The sequence below is a fragment of the Acipenser ruthenus genome, chromosome 25 (genome assembly GCF_902713425.1).
Source record: "Acipenser ruthenus chromosome 25, fAciRut3.2 maternal haplotype, whole genome shotgun sequence".
NCBI lineage: Eukaryota > Metazoa > Chordata > Actinopteri > Acipenseriformes > Acipenseridae > Acipenser > Acipenser ruthenus.
This window is the reverse complement of record NC_081213.1, coordinates 1,507,219-1,531,036: the sequence shown is the minus strand read 5'-3', so window position 1 is coordinate 1,531,036 and position 23,818 is coordinate 1,507,219. Positions and strand designations below refer to the sequence as shown.

General features: G+C 40.2%; 1 protein-coding gene across 7 annotated transcripts in view; it reads right to left on the bottom strand.

Moving 5' to 3' along the window:
• Window positions 1-23,818, bottom strand: part of LOC117413828 (adhesion G protein-coupled receptor B2-like) — a 137,774-nt gene that overhangs the window by 53,044 nt on the left and 60,912 nt on the right. For 4 of the 7 annotated variants that reach the window (XM_058999461.1, XM_058999459.1, XM_058999458.1 and 1 more), the window contains exons 3-11: window positions 18,381-18,464; window positions 17,569-17,733; window positions 13,254-13,418; window positions 5,249-5,413; window positions 3,512-3,676; window positions 2,761-2,862; window positions 1,465-1,571; window positions 799-993; window positions 454-522 (exon numbers count right to left, since the gene is read on the bottom strand). In XM_058999461.1, coding sequence (XP_058855444.1) covers window positions 454-522; window positions 799-993; window positions 1,465-1,571; window positions 2,761-2,862; window positions 3,512-3,676; window positions 5,249-5,413; window positions 13,254-13,418; window positions 17,569-17,733; window positions 18,381-18,464 — 1,217 coding nt within the window. The remainder of the gene's footprint in view (window positions 1-453; window positions 523-798; window positions 994-1,464; window positions 1,572-2,760; window positions 2,863-3,511; window positions 3,677-5,248; window positions 5,414-13,253; window positions 13,419-17,568; window positions 17,734-18,380; window positions 18,465-23,818) is intronic. The other 3 variants (XM_058999464.1, XM_058999462.1, XM_058999465.1) reach the window with 3 other exon arrangements.

The following is a 23,818-nucleotide window of genomic DNA, read 5'->3' as shown; positions in this document are numbered from 1 at the left end:
TATGGCCAGGGACAGCACTTGAGTGTGCTGGAAAGCAGACCGAGTCTCATTAACACAGACTCCGGCTACCAGCAGATGACTGCCTCGCTTCCTTGTTCTGATCCTGAATGCAGCTTTCTTTGCAGTGGAAAATAAAGAAAAAACTAACTAAATTACTTCAATTAAACAATTCAATGGGAGGGCCAGCTTTGGCCACCTCTGTTCTAGAGGGACACATGACCGTTATTCCTTAATGGTTAATTACTTCTTGGAAGTACGGGGAGGAAATCTGCAGCAAAGACAGCTCTTTAGAATGATTAACGGAATAGACGTCACTTTTGATCCCTGTGTAGCTTGGAAATGGAGATACATGTCAACCAAACACCTACTGTGCTGCCCTGTCAGATCTTCGGCTCTGACTGGAACTAAATTCTATCCAGAATTGACCAATCTTAGTGTTCAACAGCGACTTACCTGCTGTGCATCGTCCCATTTCTCTCTATTTAAAACGTCCAACATGAGGCTGACTACCTGGAAGAATCTCTATAAAGGAGAGAAGAAAGAGGATAGGGGAAGGGTCAGGCAGTCTCCCTGGACTAAAGAATGTTAGCATAGATTCGGGTCGTTTAGGCTTAGCCTTTTACTTCTGTTTTAATCTCCAATGCACCCCCCCTCCCCATTACATAATATTACACCTGTATAAAGAATTGTATTTATTATTAATAACAATTTAATAACCATGTACTAGGATCCCATCTGCAGCTTCCCTGAGGTCCCTAGTTTTAATGGGGTGGGGGTGGGGGGTGTCCCTCTCCTCACCTGTATGTCGTCTGCTGCTGGGATGTAGGTTGCTCTCTTGAAGGTGTCGGTCACATTTCGGAGAATCTCCACTGAGAACAAGAGGTCTCCGCTGTAATAGCTCTTCTGGGACATTAACTCGAGGAGACTCCTCACGACCTGAGACATACCTTCCCCAGCCAGGGTCCTCTGACCCTTCGCAAGATGCTCTCGAAGCTGCGGGGGGGCACGGGAAGACAAACCCGGATTACAGACGGACGATTTGCTTTCGACTGAATTTTGGCTTTGAAATAAAAATGCGCCTCTTCACCGGTATTAACTTTCACTTCTTCACTGCTCTTGTACAATTTCTATATTTTGTTTGGGAATGTTAAAATGTTAAGAACATGAAAACATAGATGAAACCTTTTTACTACAGTACACTGCATATTGAAATCCAGTCTGTACATCAAATGTGATTACACTGCATGGTTGAACTAACACATACGCTTCTATAGAAATCACAGTGAAGTCATGCTATGTGAAGAAGAACGCATCCATTCAAAATTCAGGACACAACCCTCAACTCTTAATGCTTCCTCATGAGCAGGCACTTTATTAAACAATGTGACTGGAAATAAAGGACTGACTCTAATCCCTTGGATAGACCCCATTAGAGCAGACACTGGGAGTTCAATTTGCACCTACTGATAGATGTAAGTATCTGTACTCGTGTGAGATGCATCTGGCGAAGCTCGGAGGGCCCCAGTAAGCAACTCCATTAGTGTCCAGCAAACAACGACGACTGGCAGATCCTGTGGACACAAAGCAGGGGAGGAGCCTCAGGGACATGTGCATACAGCAAAGGCAGGGAGCCAGACTCTCTCAGGTACTATAGTTTATTATGCATATTCCATGACTACAGTACACAAAGCTTTACCAAACTTCTATGTGCGATTGGAGCTCGACAAGGAAGATTCACTTATTGAAAACAAGCACACAAATGCAATACAAGACAACACTTATAACAATAAAGACATCCTAGGATACTGTACATGAAACCATTCCCCAAAACAAAATAGTGTGGCTAGATTTTATAAACAGTAACAAAAAATAAGGGCTAAGTTAATTCACTTGTCTTTCATCTCTAGAGGCCTGGGTTAAAACTCAGCTCACAAGTTAATTAATTTGGTGGTCTTGACCCAGCCCCCAGGAGTCCATATTACAAAACCAAAATCAAATTTGCCATAGCTAAGGTCAAGCTAAGGTCAGCCTTGGACTGAAGTAAATACAATTACAAAAGCGGAATCATTTTTGTCACGTTGAAGAATCCTCCTTTATACAGTATACATGAGGAACAGGACAACATGCATATTATGTTTCTACATGACCTCAGACGTGAGGTTCCAACGTGATTTCCAACAGCACATGTTAACGTACGGCACTAAGATAAGGCAGGACCTCAGCACCCACACGGTCTTCCTGCCTCAGGACCTCAGCACCCACACTGTCTTCCTGTCTCAGGACCTCAGCACCCAGACTGTCTTCCTGCCTCAGGACCTCAGCACCCACACTGTCTCCCTGCCTCAGGACCTCAGCACCCACACTGTCTTCCTGCCTCAGGACCTCAGCACCCACACTGTCTTCCTGCCTCAGGACCTCAGCACCCACACTGTCTCCCTGCCTCAGGACCTCAGCACCCACACTGTCTTCCTGCCTCAGGACCTCAGCACCCACACTGTCTTCCTGCCTCAGGACCTCAGCACCCACACTGTCTCCCTGCCTCAGGACCTCAGCACCCACACTGTCTTCCTGCCTCAGGACCTCAGCACCCACACTGTCTTCCTGCCTCAGGACCTCAGCACCCACACTGTCTCCCTGCCTCAGGACCTCAGCACCCACACTGTCTCCCTGCGTCAGGACCTCAGCACCCACACTGTCTTCCTGCCTCAGGTTCTCAGCACCCACACTGTCTTCCTGCCTCATTAACAGCAGACCGGTTACCTGTTGCGTTTGATGGACACTTGTTGTAAACGATCTCCCCGGCTGCTGCTCTCTTCCAGGTCATGGACACGACATATTCATCCCGGCACATCTCATGGGGAGCTGGGGACACACGGCAAGCGCCCTGGTAAAACCACAGACACAGGGAACCAACCGCAGGCACCACACTCACAACACGACTCACTCCAGCAGTGACCTGCTCAACCGGAGCTGTACAAATCAATGCTCTTTACTTACAGCATTGCATGCACTTAGTGTATGACATCTGATACACGGGCCAGTTCTGGATTCAGGGATTGCAATGGTATCTAGTCATCGTCAAACACAATACAACATTTTTACTTTGCAGAGGGAATGTTAGTAATGCCATCGATCCTGTGTTAATCAATCAATCAAATCAATCAATCAAATCAATCAATAAGTCCACGAATAATTAAAACAATTTTATGAGTTAACTTAAAATGAGCTACATAAAACTCACACAAAATAAGTCCATGACTAATTAATTAATTGATTGATTTATTAATTCATGAGTTTACTTAAACCGGATTTAGGTCACTAACAGCTTGTTTTTTAAATTGCTGCAATTTAATTTTAGACTTGTTTGTGCACTAAAATAAACATTAATGCAGGGATTTGTTGACCTAAATCTATTGACAACAAAAAATCAAACATGCAGAGCCCAGTACTTTCTTTGCTCATTTAGTTGTTTGCATGCCACCCCTGTTTACAGACGGACGGACGGACTGACCTGGGCACTTCTTGTCGTTGCAGGTGCGTACCTCCTCCCCTGACCCCTCACAGGGGTAGCCCTGCTCCCCCGTCCCCTGGCACATCCGGAACCGCTGCTGCCAGCCTGTGTCGCAGGTCTTAGAGCACAGGCTCCAGTGGTTCCAGTTACCCCACTTCCCATCCGCTTCAGGGACAGAGAGAAAGTGAGAGGAAAGAGTGCTCAGTCCGGACACTGCGCCCGCAGTTCCACTGTCCACAATATAACCACGTCCAGTTCAGTGGCACTGTCAGATTCATACTGCGGACTCCCTTGGCTATTGTGTGCAGTTTATTGCCCATCCACAGAGACACAACGGGTCCTTATTCACAAAACTTCAATTCATGGGTCATTTACAGAATGTCTGTATTAAATAATCCAGAAACTGACATGCTCACACCCTACTTTCCCTCAACCTGCCGTGAGGAGTTTTTTCAGAAGCATTGCTGTGCTGTAATAGTTAGTAAGCATGAGAAGATATTGATCTTTGTAGAATTAACAATAATCATACAGAACACACATAATCAGATATTAAACAGACGACATCCCTTTGAGATCAAATGTCTGCCTGTATATATCCTAGCAGTTGATCAACCAGTCTCTTTTTGTGGTTTCTTGAACAACAGTACAAAACAATTTAATGCATTCTAAACTGTATTCAATGCATCAAATTAGACTTTTAAAAAAATAACTCATTAAATGAAGCCTTGTGAATCGAGGACCCCATGTATGAACAACATCAATTACTGTCTGATCTCTATAGGAAAGCTGGACTGCAGGGGACTGTTCTTGTATAGCTCAGAGAGACCTTCACAACACCACTCCACGAAATCACGCTGTCAGCCTGGGCTGTGTTAGGACTGATGAATAGCACATCTATGCCAGCATTTGTGTATGCGTTTTTACATTTAACAGCGCTGTCGCAAATCATTATGTCACAAGCTATAATTGCCAGCATGTAGCCTGGTTGTTATATATCTTCTTGTTGCCAATTATATCACGTGTTGAGGCATATTAACTGGGAAACGACGACGTGTCTGCATAAACAAGCACGTGGGCCAACAGCGGAGATAGCAAAGCCACTGGTGGAACCTAATTATACAATGAAAAATGATTCGGAACATTCCTATTCCATTGTCAAATCTTTCCCAACTGCTTCTAAAAAAAAGGAAAAGGTCGATGTTTTCAAGCAAGAAATAACAGCTGTGGATGACCAGTGCCACTTCCTACTCAACATTTCTTCTTTTTTATATACAAGCGGGACACATTCTGATTGAGACAAACAGGCCCATAAAAGCATTCCTACAGATGCCATCGATACCAAAGCACAATATCAAAGGCAACAACAATAATGATAAACAGTCCATATATATATGTCAATAATTATCAAATTAGTATACCATTGATATATACTGGATTTTCTATGCTGTGTAACGTTTACTTTCTAAAACGTGTATGCAGTATACACAAACACAGTATGCAGTATATACTATACATGTGTATTTGTATATTGCACATATCAATACACATGGAACAGAAACCTGCCCTTATTTTGCATTGTTTTTGGACAAAAGAAGCCTTGGTACCACAATCGCTCCATTCCCTTCATATAATAATAATAACACTAGAGTAACAGCATCATGCAAGGGGGCTGCTTTGCTCTCCTCCCCTGCGGCCAGGGCAGCTGCACTGGTATAATAAAGCAAGCCTGGTACGTACCTGGGCAGGCTGTGAGAACGCAGTTCCGAGTGTCCGCATGGGGACCTTTGCACTCGGTCCAGCCGTGAACTGAGGCACTGCACCGCCGCGTGCGCTGCTGAGTGCCGTTGGAACACGTCACTGAACACCTGGTCCAGGGAGTCCACTCCAACCACTGCCCCTCCACTGTCAACACAAAACACACACACAGACGCCCCGCTGTTAGTGCAGGGGGGGGGCAAGGCACAGCAACAGCAGTGCAGCAGCAGCGCCCCCGTCAGGGAGCCAAGCACAGGCTTGAGGGCACCTCCTGGGTGAAACATACAGGGATGTCAGGCAAGACTGTGATTCGTTTGGGACTTTGGAGGCCTGTGTGTTAGAACCAAGTGGTCGCGTTTTTTCAGGGCTTATTAAAGTGAAGTTTCTTTTTTTTTGTTATATAAATCTGGACCTTGTCTCTGAACACAAGCATCAGTTTCTTAAAGCAGGCTGAACTATCTGGTTTTAGATCAAATAACGTATTTAGATGCTGTGGAGAAGGCAAAGGGCAACCGATGTATGTTTTTCATTTTTAAGAAGCTTCAATACTACACAGAAGACCATTCTGTGTGAGTTTGAGGTTGGTTTTATGATGTCACCCAAAACCAACAAGAACTTTGAACAATGTTATTACCATGGGTGGAAGGCCCCGATAGTATATTATATTATGTTATTGGAATGAATAAACTTGAAAACAAAGCAAAGATCAGCATTTATTTAGTTAAATAAAAAATGCTAAAAAATACAACAAACAGGTTTGCTAAAACACACAGATACTGTACATGCATGCTTAAACCTGTGAGGCTATGAAGGAGATAAAGAGCCAAATCCCTGCAGCTCTCTGTTGAAATCTGTGCCCTGAACAGTACTTGCAGCGACACAAGAAATCAAAACAGGAACCGTAAGCTGCATCGCAGCTCTGAAAATGTCATTTCTACCTATTAGGGTACAATAATCGAGATAGCACATCCCATTAGGTCGAATCACAGTGTAACGGCACGGATTCCAGCCGCTCATTAATATGTACTGACACAGAAGGCGGCCGTCGCAACAGATATACAGCAGTGCTTTGGTAGAGAGGAGCGAATGGCAATTTTTGATTTAGTAATTTAGGAGTTTAGGTCCTGTCGCGGATCATTTGCAGGGGAGATTTACTGTGGCAGTCCCCAGAAATTAAGAGCTATGGGTCCGTGGTTTTCAAGTCAGCCTAAATAAAAGAGCCCCATAAAAAGAGGATAACGCTGACCCCAGGCATATCTGCATGCGCATGCTGAAAGGATGTTTACCTATTCATGGCCACCAAGACTGAGTAAGCAAGCGGTATTCGTGAGAAAATCAGACAAGAAAACCCAAACCCCCCATTCATTGTGCATTTATTCACCAGCCCAATACCTACTGGGGAGTAGTATAGTGCAGGGGTTTCCATGGTCTTTTGGAAAGCAAAAGAATAATGTGAATTAGTAATAAGGGTTTAAAAGTGCTGATTTATAGCATTATACCACTGAGGCAGTGCTATATTATTTACACATATAGAAGCTAAGTCACCTTTTGTTCATTTTGCCTGTGTCATCTTGAAAAATTTACAGTCAGAAATCATCACGTTGCTGAAAGTGTCTCAGCAATTCTCTGTCAGTATCACAAGGCTACACCCTTCGATACACACTGACACCTATATGTTCTGTATAAGATTTGGATTTGGACTGTGGGAAAGCTAGCAAGAACAGAGATTTTAATCTCACTAGGTTCTGCACTGCATGCGCATAACCCCAACTCCACTGCTAACACGGCAATATTTTATTTCAGAAATACTTAATTCACACTTCTTAATCGTTTGTATAAGCAAGGCTTTATAGAGCAAGTATTAAAATGAACTATGAGCATTTGGAAATCCTATATACATTTTTAAAAGGTTTTTTTTTTGTGGGATGAAATGTTACTGTGGTGTTTAAAACTTTAATGAGGGGGCTTTGGTCCCCTAAAACCAACAAAAAATGCCCTGGGTTGAAACGGACAGCTTAAACACAAAATGATGAACACATAAGAAATGCTTTTTTTTCCACATGTCATTAAAACACTATAAAACACACTCACGTAATTCCTAGAAACTGTCACACTAATAAATGTAACACTCCGAAACAAATCTGCCGCAATGTAAAATGTTTTTTTTTTTTCACTAAGCAAATACACTTTCTCCAACACAGGCTCCTCGTAAAAACTCTGACAGATATTCCATTTCATTATATTCCGTTGCGTGCTGTAAGTCTTCTTCAGGGTGTCCTATAAGCCCTGCTTAAAGATGTTATTAGCAAGGTTCGGGTGTCAGGATCGTGTGGATTATGTGCAAAGCAGGAAGATTAGAGATTAACGGCAAGGGCTTGTCTTCATGTTCCATTGTCAGCTACAAAACCGTAAAGATTTGTTTAATTACAGCAGACACTGTGTGCTATTTAGTCACTCTTTATTTTAAGGGGCACGTCATTTTTGAACTCCTCCACTAACACATGAATAAATGTGTTCACGTTTTGTTACTACTTTAAATTGAAGCTCTGTCCTTCTCTTATACTGATTTGGGATACACTTCATGATACAGGTGCAGGTACATACAACGCAGCATCAATGCATGCTTTTATTACTTTTTCTTACAAATTATATGATGGGAAAATAACCCTTAAGTGCATGTATTAATACATGGAAACTACAGTGTAATTCAATGTAGTATTACCAGATTATTTTTGCAGATTTCCCATGGTTATAGTATGCATGTAGTTCACCCTGGTTTTCCATGTTTATTAATATGCTTTACCATATCTTGTTATTCTTTACAATGTTTACCCATGCTTCACCATGCTTTACCTATGCTGTATTACACTTGGCTATATTTTTACTATTTTAAAGTTTTATAAGGGGCATGTCTGCATTGTACCGGAAGTCATTTATTCAATAACACTCAAAATGGAATATAAAATACAAAACAACATCACACTAAAACTTTGATACCAAGACATCACAACTGTGAAACGATCACTACCGTAACACCAGGTCCTACAATTTCATCAGATGATGTCCACAGGCTGACGTCGCGAGACAGAAATAAACTGGCACAAATAGGAACGAAACACGTACACGCAAACACACACACTCATTAAGAGCTTCTAAGTACCACGGCTTCTGTTGTGCAATAGAGCGTAATACAAAACACCTGGTCTGTGGAGATGCTTGCTTTACATTTATAAAGTACATGTGGATACACAGCAGCATGCTGAATCATCTCCATCAGATCTTATAATTGAAGACATCAGTGCAAGAACACGTAACCTTCTGTTTCCAAACAGGCTGTAACTCCCCTGTTTATCAAACCCCTCCAAAAAGCAGTTATGATACCTAGCAAAAACATGTTCACTTCAAACAGGCTTTTCTGAGCTACAAAAAAATGTGACTCTTCAGGTACTTGCACTGATAGCTTTAATTATATGACTCACAAACTTGTCTCTGAGTGCTAGCAGCCTCTCTTATGTTCAGTATGGTTCATTGAGCGTTTATTGAGGAACCACAGGACGTGATACTTCACATGACTGTAGATTTCAGAACTGGGACAGCCTTATCTGTGTTTGCCCAGCTGTTAGATAAGGGCAGGTTTCCACTGAATAAAGGAAAATGTATACGCTTTAGTTTAATGATCCATTAATAAGCAACTTTAAATGTGCTATTAAAGGTGCTGATGGCTATAACCGTTTAACATCATTATTTATGCACTCTGGATAACCGCAGTAATTTAAGCAGTAAAGGCTTTCAGAATTACAGGCACACAGAAAACATGATGGGTGGGGAAATGCAAAATGAAATATATTCGAGGAAAGCCACAAGTAGCTTGGCGGTCCTGTCTTTCGTTATTGATTGGCTATGGTTGCACGTCATACACAAACCAGTCATGCATGAGCTACGCATGGTCGTGCACAACTGCAACTCATGCAAGTGCAAAACTGTCATTTTATTTTTGCACTGCTAAACTGAGAGAGGGCTCGATTTAAAAATAAGATTCGTACACATGCAACTCCCCACCTCCCTCACAAAGTCCACCCCGTTTGAAAATCAAGACAGACAGGCAAACCCAAATACATGAAGAAAGATATAGACAGACAGGCAGGCACGCTAGGTAAATTAGCAGACAGGCAGACATACTAGCAGACAGGCAGGCAGGAAGAAACGCAGTTAACAGAAAGTTGTTTACAGTATTTGCTGGGTATTTTAAAATCCTCTGATCCCTGTCTTCTATACAAGATTTAACCATGCTATTGATTATCAAAGGCACTTTGAATCTGTACTCTCCTGCAAGTTCTGGTTTAGAGTAACGTACCATGAACCAATGCATACAAAAAAGAAAGTGTAGCTAAAATCATTTTTCCTTTGCGGTGTGATTTGCACCATCTGGTGGTCAAATGTTGTAACTGTAGTCTGTTCAAGTGAAGAGCAGTGAACTTGAGCAGGCAACAGAGAGGCAACGGTTAAAAATACCTTCGTAATGATTTGTTAATTACTGTTTTGTGAACTGAAACCAATAAATTAAGGTAATTGTTTTAATTTCCATATCAAAATATTAATTAATTCATACATATTTAAAATGTGTGTCTTTAATTTACGCTGAGAGAACTGCAAAAGAAAAGAAAAACATACCAAGAATGAATACATGAATATAGTTATTTTGGTCATATTTAAGCGATCCATTATAATTGGTTATATATGAATCATTTAATAATACCTATAATTACAATCTTATACTATCTTCTAGAAAAAAAATCCAAACAACATTAATTAAACTGCATTAATTAAAAACATGTTTATAGATTAAATGTTACCACATTTAACAGATCCCTAAAACAAGTGGCAATTAATATTTTTGTGCAGGTAAGACCATATATTTTACCTGTAGTAACAAGGCTATATACAAGGTGATAAAGAGAACTGTATTCGTCCTATTTTCCTTGTTCTTTTTTTGTCTTACGTGTATGTGTGTTGTGTATTATGTGTTGTGTTTCTGGTATGTGTGTTGTGTTGCTGGTATGTGTATTATGTGTTGTGTTTCTGGTATGTGTGTTGTGTGTTGTGTTTCTGGTATGTGTGTTGTGTGTTGTGTTGCTGGTATGTGTGTTGTGTTGCTGATATATGTATTATGTGTTGTGTTTCTGGTATGTGTGTTGTGTGTTGTGTTTCTGGTATGTGTGTTGTGTGTTGTGTTTCTGGTATGTGTGTTGTGTGTTGTGTTTCTGGTATGTGTATTATGTGTTGTGTTTCTGGTATGTGTGTTGTGTGTTGTGTTTCTGGTATGTGTGTTGTGTGTTGTGTTGCTGGTATGTGTATTATGTGTTGTATTTCTGGTATGTGTGTTGTGTGTTGTGTTTCTGGTATGTGTATTATGTGTTGTGTTTCTGGTATGTGTGTTGTGTGTTGTGTTTCTGGTATGTGTGTTGTGTGTTGTGTTGCTGGTATGTGTGTTGTGTTGCTGGTATGTGTGTTGTGTTGCTGATATATGTATTATGTGTTGTGTTTCTGGTATGTGTGTTGTGTGTTGTGTTTCTGGTATGTGTGTTGTGTGTTGTGTTGCTGGTATGTGTATTATGTGTTGTGTTTCTGGTATGTGTGTTGTGTGTTGTGTTTCTGGTATGTGTGTTGTGTGTTGTGTTGCTGGTATGTGTATTATGTGTTGTGTTTCTGGTATGTGTGTTGTGTGTTGTGTTTCTGGTATGTGTGTTGTGTGTTGTGTTGCTGGTATGTGTATTATGTGTTGTGTTTCTGGTATGTGTGTTGTGTGTTGTGTTTCTGGTATGTGTGTTGTGTGTTGTGTTGCTGGTATGTGTGTTGTGTTGCTGGTATGTGTGTTGTGTTGCTGATATATGTATTATGTGTTGTGTTGCTGGTATGTGTATTATGTGTTGTGTTTCTGGTATGTGTGTTGTGTGTTGTGTTTCTGGTATGTGTGTTGTGTGTTGTGTTGCTGGTATGTGTGTTGTGTGTTGTGTTGCTGGTATGTGTGTTGTGTGTTGTGTTGCTGGTATGTGTGTTGTGTGTTGTGTTGCTGGTATGTGTATTATGTGTTGTGTTTCTGGTATGTGTGTTGTGTGTTGTGTTTCTGGTATGTGTGTTGTGTGTTGTGTTTCTGGTATGTGTGTTGTGTGTTGTGTTGCTGGTATGTGTGTTGTGTGTTGTGTTGCTGGTATGTGTGTTGTGTGTTGTGTTTCTGGTATGTGTGTTGTGTGTTGTGTTGCTGGTATGTGTGTTGTGTGTTGTGTTTCTGGTATGTGTGTTGTGTGTTGTGTTGCTGGTATGTGTGTTGTGTGTTGTGTTTCTGGTATGTGTGTTGTGTGTTGTGTTTCTGGTATGTGTGTTGTGTGTTGTGTTTCTGGTATGTGTGTTGTGTGTTGTGTTTCTGGTATGTGTGTTGTGTGTTGTGTTTCTGGTATGTGTGTTGTGTGTTGTGTTGCTGGTATGTGTGTTGTGTTTCTGGTATGTGTGTTGTGTGTTGTGTTGCTGGTATGTGTGTTGTGTGTTGTGTTGCTGGTATGTGTGTTGTGTGTTGTGTTGCTGGTATGTGTGTTGTGTGTTGTGTTGCTGGTATGTGTGTTGTGTGTTGTGTTGCTGGTATGTGTGTTGTGTGTTGTGTTGCTGGTATGTGTGTTGTGTGTTGTGTTGCTGGTATGTGTGTTGTGTGTTGTGTTGCTGGTATGTGTGTTGTGTGTTGTGTTGCTGGTATGTGTGTTGTGTGTTGTGTTGCTGGTATGTGTGTTGTGTGTTGTGTTGCTGGTATGTGTGTTGTGTGTTGTGTTGCTGGTATGTGTGTTGTGTGTTGTGTTGCTGGTATGTGTGTTGTGTTTCTGGTTTACAGCTTAGCTATTTAGTGTACTGTACTTAATTTACAACATCCATTTTCTTTGTCAAGCAGTATTACTGCCATGGGGGATGAAAAGCCTTAAATTGCTTTTCTGGAAAACAAAATAATACTGCATCACTCTTCTTAAGCAAGGTATAGAAAAAAAAACCTTGAGGTCTAATATAAAATATTGTGGTAAAGGAGTGCTTAACAAGATTTGTCAACCCGTTTTCTTACTTATGTTAGCATTATGAACACTGGTGCTTTTTTTTAAGATTGTGAGGTTATTTTATATGATACATTAACACCACTGTGTAAGGTTCTTTAATATCTAATCACTTCCTGTGTGGTAGGTCACATGACTCGATTTCAGCTGGCGGATTGGAGTGAAACTGCGATACAGCACAGGAAGTGATTTTCACCAGAAAGCTGCAGCGACTTTTGCTTTTATAGCATTGCCTTTGAAATGCGTGCATTTTCAAAACTGAAGTAGCAAGCAAAAAAACAAAATATCTTAAAACAGGAAAAAAAAGGGGACCAGCGGTATAATTGCAAGCACTAATAAGAGAGAAGAAATGGCTTGTAAAAGATTCCTTTGATGCAGTGTTGTTGGATTAGCCAGTCTGATACACATGAAGGTATTTTTTTAATTACCTAAACAGTGGTCTATGTTGATGCAGAATAGTCATTCATACACCTCCACATCTTGCTGAAATGTCTGCTTTTTCTTTTGTTTCAGGTTTATGACTAAAGCGAAGATTCCCTTTTAATTATGACTTAATTATGATTAGCTTTAGAAGTAACAGCTGTAATGTAGCCATGAGTTTAGCATCGGAATTTGTAATCAGTTGTTATTATTTGATACATCTTGTGGCTCTGCTATGAAGTTATTGGTGATATCTGAAGGTGCTCTTTACAATGCAACGTGATAGATTGAGGACGACTGGACCAACTAAACTGACAAATAAAACAAAAACAACAAAACAAACAGAATGAAAACGTATGACATTCAAAGAAAATAAACGAATGAACGAACTACTGGGACAGGACAAACAGAGACAGAGAGAGGGAGGTAAGGGGTTAGAGGTTAGAGGTGAGGGGTTAGGGAGGCGTGGATGTACTAACCGGGGCACACAGCGATATTGCAGAGTTTATTTTGCACCTCGGGCCCCTCGCAGGCCTTTCCTCCGTGCTGCGGAGCGCTGCAAGTCCGCGTTCTCATTCTGGACCCTCTCCCACACGATACCGAGCACAAACTCCACGGGGACCACTCCTCCCACAGCCCGTGCACTGCAATAAACACCAATAAACACCAGGGGGCGGTCACCAGCACGCACTCACACCTCCCTCCTGTGAACGTACCCGTACAGGTGCGGTGAGGGTGTATCGGGTGTCAATCACAATTGTGCAGGGATCTTAAAGTAACGCGTTACACTAAATAGTTACCTGTAATCAGATTACTTTTTTTGAGTAAATTATTACAGTATTTTTGCAAACTTTTTATTATCTGTTTGTTTCTTTCTTCTACCTTACTAATATTAAAATTAAATACTGACCAGTAAACGTGTTGTGTTAAGAAACTGCGTATAATTAATGTTATTTGCAAAAGTAATATAAAAGTGAACTTTATAAGAAGTAATCAGTAATATTTAACAGATCACTTTTTGGAGCCAGTAATCAGTCCCTGCAGTAACTTTAACAAAATTCTAACCTTTTTTCATTTATAGTTTTTTATAAAACATGCCAACATTGATTACAACCCACATGCAATAACTGTTTACAATACCATAGGATTGCCAAGGGTCTGGCAGAAAACTTAGAGGAATAACACGAGTTTGAGCAATAAAGCATCAGTATTCATTTCAGGGTTGTTCAGTTTTTATTACTGGGGGCTTTGCATGTTCGTAAAGCATTATGTTGTAGGCAGAAGATTCCCAGACTCTTAAAGCCTGATTTTCAAAACCTATGTTGTGGATTTCAGCTGCTGCATGTCTTTTTGGATGTGTGCATTTTTTCTATATTTTTGGTATTAATTTAAAGGCCTAGCAGCTAAATCGTCTATAGCATATTACTTCTTTGTAGACAAAGAGGTCGTCCTGTTTTTATTTGTGTACTTATTTTATTTGACACTATAAAGTTTACTGGTCACTTTATTCGAGTTTAGTTAAATAATTTACATTAACACTAAGACTTATCAGCCCCATTGAAGATTGAGGAAGATAAGCTCAACATAAATTGCATGCTTTGAAAAGCAGGACTTTAAAGGGTACATAAGGACCTGTTTATTTTATTGTGTTACATGTTCCCATGTGTGTATTGTTTTATTTATTTATTTTTTTTACATTTTGACAACTTTTTTGACCTCTGAGAACTACATTTCCCATCACCCTCCTGCTCACTGGTAAATCCACCTCAGTTACATATGTGAGCAGGAAGATGATGGGAAATGTAGTTCTGAGAGGTCCATGCGGGTACATGGGAAGCCATGTTGAGGCACGGAATGCAATTTACATGTTAAAAAAAGTGGTCAAAATGTAAAAATTAAAATTAAAACAATACACACACCTCACGTAAACAATGAAATAAAAAGGTCCTTATGTACCCTTTAATTTCAGAGGTGTGTTTTTTTGCACGAGTACAATATCAGTAAATAGAGGAGGAGAAGGATATAGAGAGGGGAGGAGAAAGAAAAAAAGGTGGGAGGGGTAAAGTTTTAAAACAAAATAAATAAAATAATAACAAATCTTAATAAAAAATAATACCAATAACAATAATTAAAAAAAAATAAAAACATTGGTTTTAGACCTGGATCTTGCTCAAAAGAGCAATTCATATTTGTTACTAAAAAAAAACATTGCTGCAACTCACTGCTCACTAGTGAGGGGTAGGTGGATTAAAAGAAAATTCAATAAAGTTCAGCAAACGTACCTTACAGAAATCAAATAAGCTTGTTCAAAACTGCCACAGAAGTGTCTCACAGTGTGAAAAAAGAAGCCAATCCCACAGCACTGTGTATAAAGTCAGACCTTAAACCATTTACCTAATTAATACAGTCAGAATCATCTCCCGTCCAGTACCTGAGCTTCTTATCTGTGCTTTCTGTAGCGTTGTACAAAATCAAAGTGATTGTGAGTGCAGACGCTTTCAGGGTGTTTGCAATGATCGATTGTTCTCTGTTTTGTCCGTGCTCTTCTGACACAGCTTGTATTGTCTGCCCTGGCGTAGACAGACTCATCACCACCCCTTTTCATATGTGTTGCTTACATGCAGTCCCTAAGCACCCTAGTGTCTTAAACCACAAACTCTGCATACAAAAATAAAGCTAAATAATACAGCACGAAATTCAACTTAACATCACTGCTTCTTTGTCATTTTATACTATTAAATAATAGACAATTTGAGATGAGTTTATTTTGCAAGGATGCTCTTTCTTTGAGCAATATACCAAATTTAACAGTAAAAAAACTAGCAAGGAACTAAGAGCAGTAAAGCAACTTCTCCTTTACCTGTAACTATTCTTGCTAGTATTTTACCATCAAAATGATTTAATTCCTTTCTGAAAACCCTCTAGAACACAGCATCTCCGTGAATATACCCTGCCAAAATATTGATAAATTTAGGGACTAATGAATCAACTGCTAATACGCTTAGCCCATTGGTCAATATTATAAATGGGTAAAGGTTTTAGCTATGCACAGCTACCCAGAATAGTGTGAAAATATCCATCCATCGTCCTTGCATTTATTTTACATGGAAATTGTTACATGCTTATTGGGAGATGAGGAAGCAATGGGATAGATAGGGCTGCAAGAACAAAGAAACAACTGCAACTGTTATAGACTCAATCTCTGAACTGCTAATCAAGTTTAAGCAATCAGCCAACTCTTTACAAAGCAAACTTAGCATAATCACGTTTGTGAATCAGTGCTTGGGAATGCAATTTGAGATTTAAAGAATAGAATGTGGAGAATGGCTCTGAGCATTCTAAATATTTAGTTCAATAAACGTTGAGTAAGGAAGATTGTGCACCCAACAGTACATAATAAGGCTATAATGCTATTGAGGGTTTCTGGTGACATATAAAACATGAGAGCACTAGCTAATATTTGGTTCAACATAAAGGGACAGTATATTCCTTATAGAGCAGGTTTAATCAGCAGTATACTATAAATAAATAATAATCTGAAAGTAGAAATGCAACTGAAAAGCTACCATTTTATTTAATTTTCTCTTGATAAATCGCAGTATTCAAAATGAACTAAATTCCGAGGACACTCAAAGGTTTTTTTTTGTATAAAAAATCATTCAAACTAAACATTTCAATTGAATACACTGTGTGCTTGTATACATAAATAAAATGCATTTGTGAATACACAGTCCACTTTATTCATTTGCTTTGTAAAAGTTAGCTATTTTTTAAAACCGCGTTTCTCTGGTGTATAAAAATAGATTTTATGAATACAATACTGAAACCAAAAAATAAATAAAGAAGAAATAAACAAATGACAGCGATATTAATGATTCAAATTATAAGGATTTGGTTAGTTTTGAATTATAAATAACTTTGCTTTGTATCTCGCTCCTAGGCGTATTGTTAATGTTGAAATAATGAAGCTTTGTAAAATGTCACTGCTGTTTTTAAAATCCTCTTGATGTTGACTAATACAAGTCTTTACAATGTTGTTGTTTTTTTTTTTATAAATGTAGTCGTCGGCAATGGTTTTTACCCCAGTTTTCTCCCCAATTTGGAATGCCCAATTATTATTTTTTATCCCGGTTCACAGCTGCAACCCCCCGGCAACTTGGGAAAGGAAGGCTGAAACACACATCCTCCGAAACGTGCTGCAGCCAGTTGGAAGTGCAGCCCACCTCTCCTAGACTAGGAGAATGTGTCCAGTTACGTTCATCTGAAAGAATACATACATATATGAGCTTTGTATGAAAAAAAGGATATGGACTAGTCTGAAATCAGGGCTAAATTGTTTTGGATGTTAGACCAAAGAAGGTCCATATTTCTATTTCATTCTTAGCACAGGGAGGAGGACTGACTATAAGCTGAGTAAAACGTTCAGAACAGAATGTAGATAATAATTACATTAATAATAATCATGATGTTTATGTTTCTCTATATTACAATTATACTGTTATAACACAGTAATTAAACAGAAGATAGTGTAGTTAAAATGCAACATGCTTAATTACAAAATGAAAAAATGGTGATAGCGTATTTACAATGTAATTACGATACAGATGTAATTACAGTGTAATAACAGATACCTACACAGCTTTTTCCCTGTTCAATGGATCGACTCAATTACTATGGAACATGCCCATGCACTAGAGCACACAAACCAAGTATATTGAATGGAATAAGGCAATAGCAAAGGTGCTGTTTTATGTGATTTACCTGTCCACAAAGCAATCGTGGTCCAGTCCTTACCTGGGCAGGTGGCCGTGTTGTTGCAGAGCCTTGTCTCTCTCAGGGGTCCGCTGCACAGAGTCCCGTACGGAGAGGAGACGCAGGAGCGCGTCCGGACCTGCCAGCCCTGTCCGCAGGTCAGTGAGCATACACTCCACTGGGACCACTCCTCCGCGGCAGGGTCTCCTGTCATACAAGAACACAGTACAGGAAGAACATTTATAATTACCCAGGCGCTTTACTGTTACTTGAAGTCTTTCAACCGGTTTGAAAAGCTGAGGAAGAAACATGTTTAAAAGGACAGGCTCTTGCTCTAACTTGTGGTGGGGTTTCTTAGACACATTGCACTTTAGTTCGTTCTATACCTACTGTTCAGGTGAAGATTGCTGAAGAAAACACAGGCTCCCTGAAGGCTTCAGTTGTAGCTGTAAAACTGAGCCGTAGAGAGGTCAAGAAACACCAGACAGTTAATGATCAAACTAAAAAGCAGGGCAAGGTTCGGAAAATGCTTTCACACAGACCGGAGACCGATAAAACGATAATATATCCAGCGTCTGCGGCTGGGTGATAAATCGTAGGTGAGATGCAGATTTCATCAGAACGTGCAAGTCAATAAAGTTGATCAACTGACCGATTGATTATTTGACGGACTGACATATTGATTTATTAACTTCAGTTGAAACTGTTTCATGTCATTTTAATGCTTGTTGATTGCACACCATTTAGGTAGTGTGGATATTAATAATGTCGCAGTCCTCTGAGTTTGATTGCTCAAATCTGTCCATTTAAATAAAATAAGTGTGTGGCGTTTCTGCTCTGGCGTTTCTGCTCACCTGTCTGTGCCTGGAAGGTGCCTGGTTGATCAGCTGATCTGGGTCGTTGGGTCTTCACCTTCTGTTCCTCGTCTACATCATGATCTGTCAACAGGAAAGGGGAATCAGTGAAGAGCAGGCACTTTCCAGAATCTAACCCTTCATTTACGTCTCCTGAACATTTCCTCTCTCTAAACTGGCTCCTCGGTGGGGGATTCTTTATAAAACTCTTTGCTGAAAACCCTCAAATATCAGGCGCTGCAAAAAGGGAGGGGTATGGAACAACCAGGTTACAATGCGGAACTGACAGCTTTAAAAGAACTGCTTCATATCTCAATGGGTAGTTTTGGGTCCATAAAGCCCTGAGCTGAAATCCTGAGATTTCCTGTTCAAGATTGCAGTAGTTGACCCCTTAATGTGGTGGCAGCGGTGGGATGCCCAACCTGATTGTGAAGAGAGGATGACAGCAGGATAAATGTAGGATATTACTTTCCCTCTTGAGAACACTGTATAAGTTATGTGATGGGGAGCTGAAAAAGAGGGGCAAATGTGTCAAAGCGCGAGTCCTGGTTTATATTGTGATAAAGGGAAAAACGGACATTGTGAATCACTTTGTAGATTTGAAACACAGGCATGGGGAATGCAGGCGTCTGTCTCAGGGGTATGATTAGGAACTCTCCCCCTGGGTCTGCAATACTGCCTTTATGATAACTGAACTGCATATCAAAACAATTGCACAAATCCAGACTGTCATATCCGTCATAATAAGAATGAAAAGAAGCCTGCAATTTCCTTTTTTTATTCCCTGCCGCGCTATTACCCTGTTCATTTCACCAACATTAAGAATCTGAAGGTACTGCACAACACAGACGTATGCTTGGCTTTATAATGCCCAGAGGGCCACAACACAAACGGAAAGAACAACTACATGCTCTGATCTAAAAACTGTGAGTGTCGTTTTATTGGATTAGCCTTAAATGTGGCAATTCTTTCAATTTACCCATACAGAAATTAAAATCTCATAGAAAAGATGTGTGTTGCGTTTAGGTGATTATTTTTACAGTAATCTACCATATGACTTAAAACTACCCTGGGGGTACTGGGTAAATAGGAGAGCTTACTGGTTCATCATTTTCTACCAGTGCCTCGTACAGAGGCTAGTTTTCCTGCAGTTATTAAATAATCAGCTATTTTGTATGGAATATGCAGCTTGCTAGAAGACATATACGTCCTGTACAAAGAATAAATAAAGCCATAGCAATCTACAGCACATGTCATATTACATAACTGACCTCTGGTAATGGATACATTGTTGAAATATTTAGGCTAAGCATGTACAAAACTGTCTGAAAGAAACAGTAAAGCAAAGGGAAACTTAAAGGAGCGACATGCAGACTATGACATATGACAATAAAGAAAAGAAATAACTGAGAAAAAATAGATAAACATCTCAGTCTACCGCTTCAATATAATAACTGATTATTTTGCCCCTTGGTACAAGAAAACAAAGTTTAGGTAGTTAGTTTAGGTACTATCTTACTAAAAGGCCCTGTTTTTCTTTCCAAACAGCTTTTTCAAATGAAATAGCTCAGCTGTGTAACATCTCCTATGCCAGTAGGATTGTCTCGGTAGACCACACGCTTTTCCACAGACTGCTTAGTTTTCTAGCAACCAACAAAAAAAAAATTCCATTATTATTATTTATTTCTTAGCAGACGCCCTTATCCAGGGCGACTTACAGTCGTAAACAAATACATTTCAAACATGGCCAAGCTCCCACAGATGCACTTTTATAGTCAGTGGCACTGTATATCCTTCGAATGAAATGAGAATCCAGGGTGTAGGATTACTATGGGCAGTCAGGATTCCACTGATTCTTCGTGGCAACGGAATCTGCAAATGGGTTCACATTTTTATTTCTGGTGGGATATGCGACCTTTCCTTAAGAAATGACCCGCACCAATGAAGAAAAATGAAATGCAATGACATTGAAACTGCTTACACTTTAATCAATCCGTTTGCACGGCACAGTATTCAGTCATGGATAGCCACTGTACACAAACATGTAAACATGTGTGCTACATCGGTTAGGCAGTAGGGTCAGCTGTAGGGCAAAAAAGAAGGCAGTCCCTGGAGACTCTGCCTCCCTGACCCGCAGGAGCATCAGTGCGACGCTCCCTCTGGGATCCCCAGCGAAGATGGATTCATTTGCACAGCCAGGACACGAACCTGCGCTCCCCTGACTGTATGACTCACTCTGCACACCACTCGACAGTGACCCCTCTTGCTCCTATTTAAAGCTGAAATAACTCAGGGAAACATGACTGGTGAGAACAGTGATTTCTGTTGGTGATTCTTGCTCTTGAATTGCGATCAAAGTTCAAAAGTGTGTATGCATGTGCATCCAGGTAACAACAATTGACTTATTAACTGCCATGAAAATAACTCAATTATAAAGCCATCAAGCTTTCTGTCTTCTGCTCCGCTCTGAAGACACTAATGCGGATTCTTGGAGCACATTCCCTCTGGCTCTCTAATAACGCAGGTAGGAGAGCTCTCCCATAGCCAGACTGTGCAATCTCTGCAATATGAACTCCAATTTGCAGTAAATTATCTCCAAGTGCATTCGCTTCGAGGATTGGCAATGAAGCAGAAGCAGTGGAGCGGAGGGGTCTGTGCGTGAAAATCCATTACAGGGGTTTCTCTCGGACAAAGAAGCGGTATTTCAAAGCACTTCTTCATTGTACGTGTCTTCGGTGTAGAAACTTCAAGTGAAGCTGTGGCATGTTTTTAAAAAAAAAAGCTTTTCTGTAATTATAGATATTAAAAAGGTTGCATCCTGTAAGAGTTATATAAGTATATAAAAGAGTAAACATTTATTTTGATGCAGTAGGATGGGTCCTAATCAGAAAGCTTTGAATACACACTGTACAGTCAAATGGCCCCCCGATTGTAAAAGGAATACAGGACTAGCAGGCTATCCCGAGTCCCTGTGGCTGTTTTACACGTCAAGCTGGCTCTTGCATGTCGGTTCTATGTGAATGACATCGAAAATGAGGGAATTGGCAAGCGGCTGCATAATCCAAGGCCGATGGAGCCCTCTGCAGTTTCCGAGTTGGCATCTCACCAGCTTTAATTCAAAGCAGACGCAGAGGCTGCATAAGCCGAGAAGAAACTGCCAGGGATCAATAGGTTTGCAAAGACTACCATATCTGGAAGGATACATTCAAATTCAGCACAGAAAGCACAGTGTTGTGTTACAGGCAGTACAATTACAGTATAATGCCGGCATTATCTCCCATTGTTCTCAAATCGCTTTAAAGCACAGCTTTCTGATTCCACCAAACATTTCTGCACTGTAAAAAACATTATAGATATAATGTGTGTGTGTGTGTCTGTGTCTGTGTGTATATATGCAATCTCAGGCCTGCTGTTAAAGAATACCTTCTTACCTGCCAGTTCAATCTGTGTAATTTGAATGTAACTGTCCTCAGGAGAAATAGCTTTGCCCAAACAAGCTTATAAAACATAGCCTAATAACAAAGTGCAGCAACAGAACTGTCATTGCATCTACTTCTTCTGAAATGTCCTTCCTACTGCATCTATCAGGCACAGTGTGGGTTGCTTTGGTGTCCCAATTTCACTTCTGAAAGGACCACTCCTTTTCCACAGAGGAAGCTGTGAGTGATTAACTTTGTTCCTGCGCTATTCTGACACCTCGTCTGGTGACGTGCTGATAAATGCAGCATTCTGCAGTCTAATCTTCGAGACAATTAAGAGACAATCTAGTTGGTTATTGATAGAAACAGCATAAAAGAGATGACAAAATCCATCCATTAAATGTGGGTAATAAGAGGAGCTAATGATTCCGGAACAAGCTGTTTAACAGCTAAGAAAAAGCACAACAAAGTGAACCCTGGCCAGAGGTTCTCACAAGCCCAGGGAAAACAACATCCCCTTCTGTATGAACAGCAAACACTTGCAGTGTGACTTTAAAGTCATTTTCAGCAAGAGCAGAAGTTATCTTTCTTCATTTTTTACTACTTTTTAATTAGCATTCAAACAAAGTTTTAAAACACCACAACGACTCTTAGGGTTCTACACCAACGGTGATCAGAAGCCCTGAGGGTTACTGGCTTGATTTGGGCTTTCTGTAGCTCGAGGCCAAAATATTTCCAAGCGGCAGGGAACAGAGATCCAAGCACTGGATATATTGACATGTTTGCATACTGATGAGAAAACGTTCTGTAGGTCTGGCTCGCTGTGGCCCCCAGCCAATCCCGGGACCCTAGAGTAAACTGTGTTTGCTTGGATTCTGACATGATCTTGAGTATTGCAGCAAGCTGCAAAATGAAACATGTTCCAAAAGATGATCACAGCTACAGGTGATTTACAATCAGCACACAATACAAATACAAATACAGAGCATATTATAACTACAAACCACAGGGTCAGAATACATTCTACATTCTATACCCAGCAAAACAAATACCTGACATGGTACTGCTACAGAATATACATAAAGCTAGTTTTTATTTCAAAAGAAATCTCCATCAATATAGCAAATGAAATGATTGTAAAACAAACTGACGGACAACATTCTGTAACATTTTGACTCATCTAGAGTTTCCCCGAGACATGTTTTACCCACTCACATTGAAAGTACCTGATGCAATTAGCGGCTGTTCCCTGCTAATTAGTAAGGGCAATTGCTAAACCGGATGTGTCAAGTCTTGTTTCAATGAGGACAGTGGGATCTACACCTGCAAATTCCTACAAACTCACAAGCACCTGTAGAAATGGAATTATTCATCTGTATAATGACTTAGTGTCAATTAGTGAAACATGTTACAAATGGCATAAACAACTGAACAAAATGCACAGTGCTTGTGTGAAACAGCATCTGACCTCAGCATTGGAGTTTACAGTTGACCAATTCATTACAGTGTTTCATGAAGCTACTGTAGTTCACAAAAATATAATATATACATTTGTGTAAAAACACAATAATGCAAGAAAGAAGCAGCAATGTACTTATCTGAACAAGGCTCTCCGATCAGGTCAGTCTTGAAAGTGAAAATGGCGATGAGATCTGCGAGCGCAGTATTTTTGTTCCCTCGGGGGCTGAGTCATTACTGCGTCACTGGCTCAGAGAGCAGCTTTGGCATATCATATTCAGGATTCGGGTCTTTAGGAGGTAAATACCCATACAGTAATGGTTACATTTCGTACTTGCAAGGGAACTGTGGGATATCTCCAGTTTATACCACAAGCGTGGGCATATCCAGCATGGGATACATTTGTGTTTTTCTTAAGTGGTATAACATAATTGGAATAACATGAATACCAGGACTAGTTTCAAATATGTCTTTGTTTCCATACCAATCCAGTGGAGTGCTGCTGAAATTCAGGACAGAGCTGCATATCAAACAACACAGCCACCGATACGTGTTTTATAA